The sequence below is a fragment of the Lipophrys pholis genome, assembly GCF_963383615.2.
Source record: "Lipophrys pholis genome assembly, chromosome: 20".
Lineage (NCBI taxonomy): Eukaryota > Metazoa > Chordata > Actinopteri > Blenniiformes > Blenniidae > Lipophrys > Lipophrys pholis.
The window spans coordinates 22,524,327-22,540,169 of NC_137648.1; the positions used below are offsets into that span (position 1 = coordinate 22,524,327).

At 48.7% G+C, this 15,843-nt stretch overlaps 1 protein-coding gene across 1 annotated transcript; it reads right to left on the reverse strand.

Moving 5' to 3' along the window:
• Positions 1–7,592: 7,592 nt before the first annotated feature.
• LOC308125656 (uncharacterized protein) lies at positions 7,593–11,284 on the reverse strand. Its single transcript, XM_080489566.1, has 4 exons — positions 11,136–11,284; positions 9,791–10,303; positions 9,349–9,672; positions 7,593–9,267 (listed from the first exon to the last, which is right to left on the reverse strand). The coding sequence occupies exons 2-4, from the start codon at positions 10,290–10,292 to the stop codon at positions 7,910–7,912; spliced, it is 2,184 nt and encodes a 727-aa protein (XP_080345692.1). The 5' UTR covers positions 10,293–10,303; positions 11,136–11,284; the 3' UTR covers positions 7,593–7,909.
• Between the last annotated feature and the right edge of the window lie 4,559 nt (positions 11,285–15,843).

Here is a 15,843-nt window from a genome sequence, read left to right on the forward strand (position 1 = left end):
AAAATATTCTTTTCTCTTTGATTTTGTTGAACAACCATAAGCAACAAAACATCCCAACGTCTTCCATGATGTTGAGCGACTTCAAGTTGACGTCGTAGTGTGGCATGGCATAGCGTGGCATAGCGTGGCAAAGTGTGGTGTAGCGTGGCTTGACGTGGTGTAGCGTAACGTGGCATAGCGTAGTACATCGCGTGGCGTCATAGCGTGGCGTGGTGTGGCATGACGTAGCGTGGTGTGACGTAGCGTGGTGTGACGTAGCGTGGCGTGGTGTGACATCATTGCGTGACGTAGCGTGGCATAGCATTGCATAGCGTGGCATAGCATGGCACAGCATGGCGTCATAGCGTGGCATAGCATGACGTTATAGCGTGGCGTAGCGTGGCATAGCATTATGTAGCGTGGCGTAGCATGACATCATAGCGTGGCTTAGCATGGCGTAGCATGACATCATAACGTGGTGTAGCGTGGTGTAGCATGGCATAGCGTGATGTAGCATGGCGTAGCGTGATGTCATAGCGTGGCGTAGGGTGGTGTAGCATGGCGTCATAGTGTGGAGTAGTTTGACGTAGCGTGGCGTAGCATGCCGACATGGCATGGCGTAGCATCACGTTGTAGTGTGAGGTCGTAGCATGACATCAAAGCATGACATCATAGCATGACGTCGTAGCGTGACATAGAGTGATGTCATAGCATGATGTTGTAGCGTGACATGTAGCGTGACATGTAGCGTGACATGTGACGTCGTAGTGTGATGTCATACCCCAATGTAGTGTGACATTGTAGCGTGATGTAGTGTGACGTAGCATGGCGTGACATCATAGTGTGGCATAGCGTGGCGTAAAATGGTGTAATAGCGTGGCGGAGCGTGGTGTTGTAGTGTGAGGTCGTAGCATGACATCATAGCATGACATCATAGCATGACATCATAGCATGACATCATAACATGACATCATAGCATGACATAGCGTGACGTCATAGCATGATGCCGTAGCGTGATGTCGTAGCATGACAGCATTGAGTGAGATTAAAGTGTGTCATAGCGTGACATAGCGTGGCGTGGCGTTGCATAGCGGGACATCATTGCATGGTGTAGCGTGGTGTAGCGTGACGTAGCGTGGCGTGGCGTAGCATAGTGGGACATCATATCATGTAGCGTGGCATAGCGCGACGTTGTACGCCGATGTAGCGCGACGTAGCGTGACATAGCGTGACATCGTACCGCAACGTAGCGTGACGACATAGCGTGACGACATAGCATGACAACATAGCGTGACGACATAGCGTGACGACATAGCGTGATGTTGTAGCATGACAGCATTGAGTGAGATTGTAGTGTGACGTAGCTTGATGGCATTGCGTGACATCATAGTGTGCCGTAACGTGACATAGCAGTCCCCCGGCTAGCTCAATTGGTAGAGCATGAGACTCACAATCTCAGGGGTAGTGGTAGTGGGTTCGTGTCCCATGCCGGGCGTCACCTTCCCGTGGGCTCACCACCTACAGGAAGGTTCTTAATCGGTGTCATGTGATCTGGGTGACGGTGCTCAGACTGTCACCCCCGTGACCCGGAAACAGATAAGCGGAAGAAAATGAATGAATGAATGAATGAACGTGACATAGCGTAACATATCGTGACATAGTGTGATGTCGTACCGCGTCGTAGCGTGACGGCATTGTGTGATGTTGTAGCGTGAAGTTGTAGGGTGATGTCAGGGATGGGACGGGACAAAACGCCCCCCACCCCCACAGGAGCCCTAAGTAAGTAAGTCCCATCGGCCATAGTGCCACCTACTGGATACAGGAAGTAAGGCGATGTGCACAAGCCCTCGACATGAAACACATTCCGACGTGCATGGGTGTGCTGCTGCTCTGCTGCTTGTCTACTGCTCTGCAGCTGCTCTGCTGCTGCTCTACTGCTGCTCTGTTGCTCTGCTGCTGCTCTACTGCTCTACTGTTCTACTGCTGTTCTACTGCTCTGCTGCTGTTCTACTGCTGCTCTACTGCTCTGCTGCTGTTCTACTGCTCTGCTGCTGCTCTACTGCTGCTCTACTGCTCTGCTGCTGTTCTACTGCTCTGCTGCTCTACTGTTCTACTGCTGCTCTGCTGCTGCTCTACTGCTCTGCTGCTCTACTGTTCTACTGCTGCTCTGCTGCTGCTCTACTGCTCCTCTGCTGTTGCTGATGTTGTGTCTTGGTTTGGCTGAAATCTGGTTGAAGAATTTTTGTAGTTTTTTGTTGGAATTGAAGCCGTTAGATTAGATTGGCTCATTACAGCAGCGCCACATTGAACAATTAGTTAAAGATAAATTAATGATGGAACACAAGTACATAACATATAGATCTATATCTATAAGTCTATATCTATATACAGTAAACATATATCTATATCTATATTTATATTTATATATTTATATTGAGAGAGAGAGAGAGAGAGAGAGAGAGAGAGAGAGAGAGAGAGAGAGAGGAGGTGTGGAGGAGTTCAGGAGGAGAAGATCATGAGATGTGAAGCTTCGTGTTCCAACATGTTTCTGTCAAAACATCATCAGTTACTGAAAGCAGCTTTTTTTTTACAAAACACTTTGAAGCTGAAGTTTGCCAGGAGGAGGAGGAAACACCCCCCAATATAATAGTATAATAATATACTTATATACTAATATATATATATATAGCATGAAGATGAATAGATGAATATGTATTGTTAAGACTCAAGTTTGATTAATTATTTCAAATAAATACCTAAATAAAATCAGCTTTTATGAGAAGTTCCTTGTTTCCTTTTTGTATTTCAGCTCCTTTGATTGAAGACATAAAATGTGTTTATGTGTAAACTACATTTACTGATGGAGGTTTAGACTGATGAAGGTTTATTGATGGAGGTTTACTGATGGAGGTTTAGACTGATGGAGGTTTATTGATGGAGGTTTACTGATGGAGGTTTAGACTGATGGAGGTTTATTGATGGAGGTTTACTGATGGAGGTTTACTGATTGAGGTTTATAGTGATGGAGGTTTAGTGTTGGAGGTTTAAACTGATAGTTTACTGAAGGAGGTTTACTGATGGAGGTTTACTGATGGAGCTTTACTGAGGGAGGTTTACTGTTGGAGGTTTAGACTGATGGAAGTTTACTGATGGAGGTTTAGACTGATGGAGGTTTACTGATGGATGTTTACTGATGAAGGTTTAGACTGGTGGATGTTTACTGATGAAGGTTTAGACTGGTGGAGGTTTAGACTTGTGGAAGTTTACTGATGGCATTTTACTGACGGAGGTTGTTTGATGGCGGTTTAGACTGAAGGAGGTTTACTGATGGAGGTTTACTGACGGAGGTGTAAACTGATGAAGGTTTACTGGTGGATGTTTACTGATGGAGTTTTACTAACGGAGATTTAGACTTACGGAGGTTTAGACTGGTGGAGGTTTACTGACGGAGGTTGACTGATGGAGGTTTAGACTGATGGAGGTTTAAACTGATGTTTACTGATGGAGGTTTAGACTGATGGAAGTTTAGATTGATGGAGGTTTACTGATGGCTGTTTAGATTGATGGAGATTTATACTGATGGAGGTTTGCTGATGGATGTTTAAACTGATGGAGGTTTACACTGATCAAGGTTTAGACTGATGGAGGTTTACTGGTGAAGGTTCAGACTGATGGAGGTTTAATGATGGAGGTTTAATGATGGAGGTTTTATGATGGAGGTTTAGACTGATGGAGGTTTACTGATGGAGGTTTACTGATGGAGGTTTTATGATGGAGGTTTAGACTGATTGAGGTTTACTGATGGAGGTTTACTGATGGAGGTTTACTGATGGTTTACTGATGTCCTTTAGACCGACTGTCTCTCTCTCTGCAGCCTTGTCCTTCAGGTTTTGACTTGTCTCTTCAAAGATAAACTTTACATAAACATTTCATTCTTCTGCAGTCGACCGGAAACTTCCTGCTGCTTCACCCAGAGAACAGCTGCACCTCCTCCTCCTCCCCTCCTCCTCTTCCTTCCCTCCTCTTCCTCCTGTTGCATGCCCTCCTCCTCCTCATCCTGCTGCTGTATCCCTTTCTCCTCCTGCTGCATGCCCTCCTCCCCCTCTTCCTCCTCTTGGATCCCCCCTCCTCCTCTTCCTCCTCCTCCTCTTGTTGCATCCCCTACTCCTCCTCCTTCCAGTCTTCCTCCTGCACCTTCTCCTCTTGCATCTCCTCCTCCAGCACCTCCTCCTCCTTTTGTTGAATCGCGTCCTCCTCCTTCACCCCCTCCTCCTCCTGCACCTCCTCCTCTGACACCTACAGTGAGAGACAGTGAGACAGAAGGACAACAAAGTTTCCTTCCTGTTTTATTTGGTTGGTAATGAAAACATTCACTCATTCATTCATTCACCAGCATGTTTTCATCTCATTCTTGCTTTCATTGCTCCCGTCTCTACTGTTCCCCCATTAATCATCCTTGCTGCCCCTCCTTGCCCCTCCCTCCTTGCTGCCCCCCCTTGTTGCCCCAGTCCCTGTCCAGTTTAGGTTAGCGTAGCAGCGTAGCGTCTCATCTTTCCGCTGAGTGTTTTGTTTTTGAAGACACTTCAAAGCTACCCTCATGTTGCCCTTATGTTGCCCTCATGTTGCCCCCACGTTGCCCTCATGTTGCTGGCTGGTTGCTGGCCCGTTGCCACGGCGGCCTGCGTGCCTACGTGATGTTTGTGTGAGTCGTGACGGTGCAGCGATGAGAAGATAAACCGCAGACGGATGGAGGAGAGATTAGAGCAACAGGTAAGACTGGTTCCTACCCCTCCGTGGTGGTGGTGGTGGTGGTGGTGGTGGGTGGGGGTGGGGCGGGAGGAGGCAACAGGAGATGGCAGGGGGCAGCAGGGGGCAGGAGGAGATGGCAGGGTGCAGGAGGAGGCAGGAGGCAGGAGGGGCACGAGGGGCAGGAGGGGCAGGAGGAGGCAGCAGTATGCAAAGGGCACTGCATACTGAGGATGCTTCATGGGGGGGTCGGGGGGGTCATGGGGTGAGGAAACACTCAGACGTCCACCGGTTTGATTCCCGGGCGACAGAAGGAAAAAAGCTTATACCCCCCCCACACACACACACACCACCACCACCACCAGCAGCACTACCACCACCACCAACCCCCCCGCCCCACTTCAGCTGTCTATTGAAAGTCACGACCATGTATCATCAAAGTAAAAACATCCATTAGTGAGAAGCTCCTTCAGTGTGTGTGTGTGTGTGTGTGTGTGTGTGTGTGTGTGTGTGTGTGTGTGTGTGTGTGTGTGTGTGTGTGTGTGTGTGTCTTCATGTTGCTGAAGTGTCACTGGACAGATGCTTTACTGCAGCAGCAGAGATTGACGAATGAAATGCAAAGATGGTGATTGGAGGAGGAGGAGGAGGAGGAAGAGGAGAAGAAGGAGGAGGAAACAGGAGGAGGATACAGGTGGAGGATAAAGGTGGAGGAGAATACAGGTGGAGAGGATACAGGAGGAGGAGGATACAGGTGATGGAGGATTCAGATGGGGGAGGATACAGGTGGAGGAGAATACAGGTGGAGAGGATACAGGAGGAGGAGGATACAGGTGATGGAGGATACAGATGGAGGATGATACATGTGGAGGATACAGGTGGATAGGATACAAGAGGAGAAGGATACAGGTGGAGGAGGATACAGGTGATGGAGGATACCAGTGGTGGAGGATACAGGTGGAGGAAGATACAAGTGGATGATACAGGAGGAGGATACAGGTGGAGGAGGACATAGGAGCTGGTTACAGGTGATGGAGGATACAGGTGGAGGAGGATACGGGAGGGCGATGCAGGAGGTAGATGATGCAGGTGGAGGAGGATACGGGAGGGCGATGCAGGAGGTAGATGATGCAGGTGGAGGAGGATACGGGAGGGCGATACAGGAGGTAGAGGATGCAGGTGGAGGAGGATACAGGACGGGGATACAGGAGGGGGATTGCAGGTGGTGGAGGATACTGATAGAGGATACAGGTGGCGGAGGATATAAAATCTGGCCACAGCAGCCAATCAGCACGCAGCTTCACACCTGCAGAAAGTCCTTCACACACACAAGTCAAGGGGTACGTCCGAAAAGTCCCTCCTATCTCCTTCTCTATCCACTTCTCCTAAACCCCGGAAGAGTTCTGTGTGGCGGCCATGATAAGAACTGTCTGAATTCTCAATAAGCAAAGGAAAGGAGGCTCATTGCTTCCTTTAGAACCTCCTTTAGCCTAGGAACCACTGATGCTTCCTTTATCAAAGGAGACCAGCTCATGTTCCCCCACAATTCCTTGAGGCGACAACATTTAAAGGGACCTACTAATCCGAGCGTTCAGGGAAACTCAGGATGTTGGAAAAAGGAGCAGATCATGTAAGTTACTAAAGTAATAATCTGTCTTGAACAACTTTAAATCATATAAAACCCAAATGCGCTTCACTAACATGATCGCCTTTCACTAACTCCTTTAGGAAGCCTCCTAACACCTTTCCTTAACTCCTTTAGGAAGCCTCCTAACTCCTTTCACTAACTCCTTTAGGAAGCCTCCTAACACCTTTCCTTAACTCCTTTAGGAAGCCTCCTAACACCTTTCCTTAACCCTGTGACGTCCTCCACAGGGTTGAGGTAAAGTCCATAGTTAAGGAGATAAGAGGGACTTTTCGGACGTACCCCAGGTCCTACCGGGGTCAGACTAGAAGAGTCAGGACCAGACCTCCCGGGAATCCTTACACCCCCTAGAGGACCCCCTCCTCCTCCTGCACCTTCCTCCTCCTCGTCCTGTACCCCCCCCTCCTCCCGCACCTTCCTCCTCCTCCTCAAGTACCTTCATCCTGTTCCTGCACTTTCCTCCTCCTCCTCTTGTACCTTCATCCTCTTCCTCCACCCCCCCCCCCCCTCCCCTCCTGTAGCCCCCCCTCCTCCTGTAGCCCTCCTCCTCCTCAGGAGAAGATGAAAGCTGATGGAGCAGAAGATAGAGGTCACCAGCTGCTGCTTCCATTTAACTTCTATCAAATCACTGAGAGGCTCTTGAGCTTTACTCTTCCTCTTCTGTGATGTAGCTTGTTAGATCCTTAGTTACAATGTTTCTCCATCATGTTGCTGACGTAGCTTGTTAGAACCTTAATTACAATGTTTCACCATCATGTTGCTGACGTAGCTTTTTAGAACCTTAATTACAATGTTTCTCCATCATGTTGCTGATGTAGCTTGTTAGAACCTTAATTATGTTTCTCCATCATGTTGCTGATGTAGCTTGTTAGAACCTTAATTACAATGTTTCTCCATCATGTTGCTGATCTAGCTTGTTAGAACCTTAATTATGTTTCTCCATCATGTTGCTGATGTAGCTTGTTAGAACCTTAATTACAATGTTTCTCCATCATGTTGCTGATGTAGCTTGTTAGAACCTTAATTACAATGTTTCTCCATCATGTTGCTGACGTAGCTTGTTAGAACCTTACTTACAATGTTTCTCCATCATGTTGCTGACGTAGCTTGTTAGAACCTTACTTACAATGTTTCTCCAGATGACTATATGACCACTAGATGTGTAGAAGCAGGTCGACGGTCATGAGGTCATGGTGTCATGTTACAGACAAGTGAGACACTTGTTACCATCAAGTTTTTAATGAGTTCCACATCAAAGAGTCTTTCAAGTGATTCAATCACCTGGTTATCATCCCAATCAGCTTCTCCTCCTTCACAGTCCCTCAGGTTGTCATGGAGACCAGCCGAGCCGATCGTCATAGAGACCAGTCCGGCAGATTGTCATGGAGACCGGCCGAGTACAAGTCAGACCTCCAGCACATCGGCGGTGAACTTGGGAGCATCACCATGACAACCAAGAGAAGGCCAGATGACCAATCACACGCTCCAAGCACCCACGAGTTGGTATAGGTCGTGTCGGTGGTCGCCACACAAGGGCTGCCCTCAGGTGGCGTTCACCGAAACCACCGTTTCTTCCTGCTTGTAAGTCAACGCTGCTACCATGTCGTCATCAAACAGGATGGGAGCCACCTCGTCATCGGGTGGCTCGCTCACGCCGTGCATGCGCCTTCGGTGCTGCTGCAGGTTACCGCGGCGGTTGAAGCGGGCGGTGCAGAGGTCACAGGCGTACGGGCGCTCCCCGGTGTGAATGATGATGTGCCGTGCCAGCTGCGAGCGGCACTTCTTGTCTTTGCCACAGATGTGGCAGATGAAGCTCTGCGGCAGGCGCGCTCCGTCGGCGTGCACCACCTGGCGGTGCCTCTTCAGGTGGCTGTGGCGGCGGAAGCTGCGGCTGCAGAAGTCACAAGCGAACGGTCGCGTTTCGCTGTGGATGAGCGAGTGACTCGCCAGCAGCGAGCGGAACCTGAAGACTTTTCCACAGATGGAACATGGGAACACCTTGTCCTCGTCCGTCCTGCGCCCGGCTCGGCGCCGAGCCTCGTGACCTTTGACCTTGAGGTGAACGCGGACGTGGTGCTGCTTCAGGCAGGTGGCGCGTTGGAAGCTGCGCAGGCAGAGGGCACAGCGGTGTGGCCGCTCGGCCGTGTGCGTGCGGGCGTGCGCAGCAAGGAGCTCCTCCGAGTACAGTCGCTTTCCGCAGACTCTGCAGGGGAACGGCAGGTCCAGCAGCTCGCTCCCCGGGCCGCTGGCGCCATTGGCGTGGACCAGGAGCTTATGGCGTTTGAGCTGATACTGACGGGCGAATTTGCGGCCGCAGATGTCACAGAGGTGTGGCCGCTCGCCCGTGTGTGTCTGGAGGTGGACGGCGAGCTGCGAGCGACACTTAAACTCTTTGCCACAGAAATCGCAGAGCAGCGAGCTTGGCTGCGGCGACTCAGCGGCGCCGTTTTGGTGCACCACCTTCTTGTGGTGCTCCAGGTCGTTGGTCCTCATGTAGGCTTTGGGGCAGAGGTCGCAGCAGTGCGGCTTCACGCCGGAGTGGATGACCTCGTGGGTTTTGAGGCGTGACCTGCAGCTGAAGGTCTTTCCGCAGGTGGCGCAGAGCCACGGCTGCACGTGGCGCTGCTTCTCCAGCTTGGCTATGCCGTTAGGGTGCAACCGGCTGAGGTGGTGCTGCAGGTTGTCGCGGCGGTTGAAGCGCAGGTTGCACAGGTGGCAGGCGAACGGCTTCTTTCCCGTGTGGATGAAGGAGTGACGCGCCAGGCTGGACTTGTTCTTCATCACTTTGCCGCAGATGTCACACATGGTGCTGTCGGGCTCCAGCTTCACCGACACAGGTGCATGCTGGGACTGGGAGTCCGTCTGTACTTCCCCGGGAGCGGTGGGCGGCGGCTCCACGTCTGAGGGGACAAAGTCCAGACTGAGCTCAAACACATCCAAAACAACAGCCACAACCTGAAGCCTGCAACCACACTCCTCACCCTCGCCTCCATCAGGAGGAGTCCAGGTCGGATCCCCGCAGTCCTCCACCATCACCTCCTCCTGCTCCTCCTCCTGCTGCTCCTCCACGGTAGCAGCAATGGCTGTTGCCTGGCGACACCGGCGTGGCGTTGGGCTCTGCTGGGTTGCGTCGCTGCTCTGTGGAGGGAGTCTCCTCCTGGTTCTGGTCCTGCTCCTGGTACTGGCAGCTGGTGGGGCTGTGGTTCTGGTTCTGGTTCTGGTGGAGGTGCAGTGCTGCAGCAGAGCGCCCCCGTCTGGTCCATCAGGTCTAACAGTGAAGCACCGCAGCAGGTCAGAGGAGGAACCTGCAGACAGAACCCAGCGATCGTTACTGAGGCAGAGACCTGTGGCGACCTATGACCTATTCAGGTGAGCCGCTGTGATGTCACACCGACCATCATACCAGCCAGATGGCGCTCTCACCTGAGTGTCTCCAGCTGAACTGCTGAGTCAGCAGGTCCACCTGCACGCTGGCGTCCCGCCGCTCAGCTGCGTCGCTCTGACAGCCCACCTCCCTCCTCTCCTCAGGGCTTTTCCACTGACAGCCCACCTCCCTCCTCTCCTCAGGGCTCTTCCACTGACAGCCCACCTCCCTCCTCTCCTCAGGGCTCTTCCACTGACAGCCCACCTCCCTCCTCTCCTCAGGGTTCTTCCACTGACAGCCCACCTCCCTCCTCTCCTCAGGGCTCTGCCACTGACAGCCCACCTCCCTCCTCTTCACCTCCTCATCCTCCTCTGCTGCAGACCTCAGTAGGAAGACACAGAGCTGCTCTCCTGCTGCTGCTGCATCTCCTGCTGCTGCATCTCCTGCTGCTGCATCTCCTCCTGCTGCATCTCCTCCTCCTGCTGAATGTCCTCCTCCTGCTGAATGTCCTCCTCCTGCTTCACCTCCTCCTCCAGAAGGTTCCAGGAGTCCAGGCGACATCTCTGAAACAACTAAACAACACATCTCATGTTAGCCACACGGACACAACAGCTCACGAGCAGAACAGAAACTGTAACAATGTTACAGGTTATTACAGGTCACACTACAGGTCACTACAGGTTATTACAGGTCACACTACAGGTCACTACAGGTTATTACAGGTCACACTACAGGTCTCTACAGGTTATTACAGGTCACTACAGCCGCACCCAGACCCAACTCCGTCAGACGGTCCCACCGCAGGATGTGTTGGGGAAAGAAACGTGGACGGTGTCCAAGTAAAGCCTTGAACCTTATTCTCTGTGCCACAGCTTAAATTTCTCAATGTGAACAGCAGCGTCTAGCTCCTGCTGAAGCTCCGCCTCCTGTCACTGAGAGGAGCGTCTGCACCTCATCGGAGGACCACAATGTTGTGTCGCTCACCGACGATTCAATAAACCAGTAAACAAAACAACCCGTGAGCGCACAGAGGCGTATGTAAACGACAACGGGAGGGTTTACAACCGATGAAACATTTAAATATTGCGGCCAAGTCGAGAGTGATGATTGCAGTTCCTCCTCACAGACCCCTTCCTCAGTGTTAGGTACCTCAACGGAGGGGTGACGAAAAACTGTAACCGGTGGTTGCGTTTTTTTCCCGTACCATCCAAAACTTTATTAAGTGGGGCAGCACGGAAACCTGTCACACCCTGTCCCGTCACGGCACAAACAGCCTGGTGGGTCCGAGGCTTACAGGTCACTCTGTGGTCATATCTTAGCACGTTAGCTCTGTGGTCATATCTTAGCACGTTAGCTCCGTGCTCCAGTGGTTTGACGGCGCGGCGGCTCAGAGAGCAGACTCACCTGACAGCCGCACGGACCCGGAAGGAGGCTCCGAGCTGGCTGAACTTAAACTATTTAACTTAAAGCAGAAACGTGTAAAAGTTTTGGATAAGCAAGGCCGCGCGCCTCCTCTTGCTCGGTCTTCTTCTGCTTACAATGCGCTTCGCCCCACAGCTTCACTTCTCTGGCAGTGCTACCACCCAGCGGCCACAACAGGAAATGCAGCTCCACTCAATAACCGCTGCAGCTTCTTCTTCGTACTGGATTTGACAGTCGCTGCAATGGCGTATTGCTGCCCTCTGCAGTTTGTTATTGACATTCCTTTTGACAGGCGTTCATATTTTCCGGTGCAATTCAATATGATGTAAGTAGTCCAACAGTTTCTTCCTTATCTCCCGTTATCCAAGTTGAGCAATGTGCACAAATTAAAACCAGTTTCTCCAGCAGCTCCCAGGTTTCTGAACAGCTTTCTTCTTGGAGTACTTCTTGCACTGGATGAGAACGTGTCCTACTGTCTCTGAGGCTCCACACTCACATTTACCAACTTGGTGTTTGCCGATCAGAGCCAGCCCACTTCTAAGCCCTCAGTGTCCAAGCCTCAACCTGGTAATTACAACTGAGTCCCTCCTTTTACAGTTAAAATTCAGTCTTCTTTTTTCCACTTATTTCTGTATGTCAAAACATTACCTCTCCCCTTTCTCCATTCTGCAACATCTTCTTTAGTGACTTATTGATTATTGCGGCGGTGTAATTTCTATTTCCTCTTCCTGGGTAGCTTTCTTTGCCAGATAATCTGCCTCCACATTTCCTTCGACACCCACGTGTGCTGGAACCCAAATAAAACCCACCTCACATCCTGCCGTGTTTGGAATCTCTCTGTCAGTATATCAGGTCTGGACTTGGATTTGATTTCACTTCTGCTGAATCGCTGCATATAACTGAGTTGTCTGGTTTATTGTCTTCTATCCGCCAAAGTGCCCATAAAATCGCCATCAACTCTGCAGTGAAAACTGACATCTGGTCGGAAATTCTACATTCTTTTTTAATAGTTAAGTCAGGAATTGAAACTCTAAAAGTCACTTTCTCATTCTCTGGATCTTTGGATCCATCTGTATAAATCTATAACTATGTTCCCTGTTCTTGTTGTATATGTTCATAGACTTCTTCTAGTGTACCTGCTGAGCTCTTTTCCTTATAATTCAGAATGCATAGATCAACCCTGGGTTCTAGGATAAGCCATGGCGGTACAACTGACCAACAGACTGGAGGACACATTTCATTCCTACTAATGCCGATCTCCTCCGCCATACATTTGACTTTATTTCCAAAGTTTGTTTTTACTCTTCTTTCACTTCCCAGGAATTCCCAGTGTTGATCTAGTCGGCATTTTGTTGGAAATGTTCCATCATATCCTTTTATTTTCATTAAGTATTTTAATCCGAGCTTCTACCTTCTAAGTTCCAAGGGCATCTCTCCTTTTTCTATCAATAAAGCAGGTATTGGAGAAATGCCCCACCACATATCCGCAGGACTTTAGCCTGTAAAACATCCAGTTACTGCCGGAGCTGCTGATCCATAAGCCTTTCATGTATAATCAATAACAGACTACATTGTTCCTCTGTATATCATCATCATTGACTCTCTATCATCCCCCCCCAGTCAGATCTGGCCACACACCCAAAACATTAATTATTTCTTTACATTTTACTAAAACCTTTTCAATATGTACCTTTCACATTCTGAGAATATGATTCTATCCATAGTAGAGGTTCCTTCCTCGCTTCCAGATAGCCCCATCTTCTTCAAACAATGAAAACCCAGAATCTGATCCCACTCTGCTAAGTTTTCCATATAAATGACTGACGACAGAGCTGTCCGTGGTGCTGAAACCACTCCTGTGGTGTTGAAACCACTCCTGCAGAGCGTCTGTAGTGCTGAAACCACTCCTGTGGCGCTGAAACCACTCCTGTGGCGCTGAAACCACTCCTGCAGAGCGTCCGTGGTGCTGAAACCACTCCTGTGGCGCTGAAACCACTCCTGCAGAGCGTCCGTGGTGCTGAAACCACTCCTGTGGCGCTGAAACCACTCCTGCAGAGCGTCCGTGGTGCTGAAACCACTCCTGTGGCGCTGAAACCACTCCTGCAGAGCGTCCGTGGTGCTGAAACCACTCCTGTGGCGCTGAAACCACTCCTGCAGAGCGTCCGTGGTGCTGAAACCACTCCTGCAGAGCGTCTGCTCCCCAGATTGACATGAAAGTAGTAGTTTTCTGATCTTTGCTGTGCTGTAGGTCTGTAGCTCAGGTGTTTGTCTCACATCTTTTAAAAGCTGCTGTTTGTCCTCTAAAGAAAGTTGTGAAAATGTCTTTATCGTCTCTCGTGCTGTCATCCCGCCTGTTAACCCGCCAACTAGCTAGAGAGCGTAGCAGCGCGCTATCAATTCACTAATGCACTGTGAACGTACCTATAGCATTTAGCATAGCACGGTTAGGTCTAAAGGCAGCGTAACGATCTGCCTTTTTACCTAAATGAGTTTCATATTGGGGAACCGACTGCGCATGAACCAACACACCGATGTAACGGCAGTGATGCTTGTGGTTTGGACTTCAATCACGACGAGTTGATTGAGTGTTCTCCAGGTTTTTTTTTGTTAGCTGCACAAGAGATTAAAATAAATTAAGCTTCTCCTCATTTGCCTTCGTGCACTCTGGTCTCTCAGGCACTTTTAACATTTCAAAAGTAAACTTTGAACATTAAATCTGAACAATGGAATCAAATTAAATACATAATTTAGAATACTGCCATCTGGTGGACACATAAATAAAGTGCATGAGGGTGGAACGGATGAACAGAAATAAAGTAAAAACTTAAAATAAAACATACCTGCAGACTAGATTAAAATAAATTAATCTTCTCTTCATTTTCCTTTGTGCACTCTGGTCCTAAACATAAAACAAGGACAGTGTTGACGTCACAGGATGAGCCTTTACTGGTAAATCTCGCCAAAATCAATGAAACTATATATGTCTGTAAAAGTTATAATAAAGGTCAAAACAGCTCAGTAACATGACACCATACAACAATAAACAATATGCACTAAAAACTTTGACATAAGTTACTACATCCCACAACTTACCCTCAGCCATAAAAACTAACACTGAGGAGTATGCGGGAGGCGCTACGGAAGCCTGGGAGAGACAACTGAGACAGAGTGCAAAAAGGTGATTCAAAAATAAAGCAAAATTCAAATAAAACATTGGCAATAAAAATAATACATTGAGATAAAATTCACAAATACTCAATATAACAATAACAAACCTGAATTGAAAATAATAATGAATAAAAGGCATTTTTAACTTAAACATACACTGGATATGACCAGCAAAGGCAGAGCAGCAGTGTGCTTTCAGGAGAGGGCGTGGCTTTCAGGAGAGGGCGTGGCCTACCGGAGAGGGCGTGGTCATCGGGAGAGGGTGGCCGTTTTCCAATTCTTAGAGGTCCAGTGTGTACTCGCCTACGTCACGAGTAACTACTTGCAAGACGTCCTCGGAAGGGTGGAAATGCAAATTTACAAGGACGCATCGGCGTTCATGGAGAATTGGAACACGAGTACTTGATGACGCGGTGGCTGTCATGGCTGGATGATGGACCCTGAAGCTGAGGAGGAGGAGGAGGAGGAGGGGGAGGGGGAAGAGGAAGAGGAGGAGGAGGAACCTGTTTCCTCTCTGGTTCAGCAGGAAGGTGATTTGTACATGATATTTTATATGATCTAAATTTTAGAACATTATTGTAAAATAGTACCTTTTCTGTCACATACATGCTGTCTATTACAGTGTATTGTACAATGTATAGTACTGTGTATAGTACCATATAGTACAATGTACAGTACTGTATATAATACAGTGTATAGTACCATGTATAGTACAGTGTTAATATTACTTCTACCTCCTATTCAGCCTTTATTTTACTCTTCATCTCCTTGGAGTTCAGTAATAATAAAAGCAGCTGATCAGAAATGTTCTACGAATACAAACTAGTATTTTACTGTTTTACTGAAGATCCCTGATGTTTATTAAATTAATTAACCAGCTTTTCACATTCCTGCTGCTTGTTGTCATCCTTCTGGTCATGTCATTAATATGTACTGTATTACATTTGTCTAATATATACATCCTACAGTGAAGCACTCCAATCATTAGCTCTAATAATTTCTCTTTAGAATAAATACATAAATGGCTTATACTGTGTGAGAGTAAATACATAAATACACACATGGCTTACACTGTCGAGCAAAGAAAGATATCAAGCAGAAGATAAAGGAAACTTTAATTAATAAACTTCAGCAGAACCTACAACAGTAAAAACACAAGTTAGAAACATGTTTTTAAAAATTCTAAAGTTCCTTCTTTTATTTCCCAGGAACCCCTGCAGTGATACGCAGGTCAATAATGTTCCTACCCTGGAACCTTTCTCTCCTGGAGGTGTCGTGACTCCAGCTTCAGGGTTTCCAGGAGCATCGTTATGTTGATACTGATGCTCCTGCTGGTCATCAGGAATTCTGCTGTACTGCTGGTTGATGGTGTCACCTTCTAATTCTTCCTCCTGCTGGGGCCGTTGATGGTGCCGCGTCCTAATTCTTCCTCCTGCAGAGCCACAACACATTACCTAAACAGAAAACCTTTCCCCTCTATCATAGTGGAGTTATTTGTGATGCCAAAGGAGGTTTATTGATC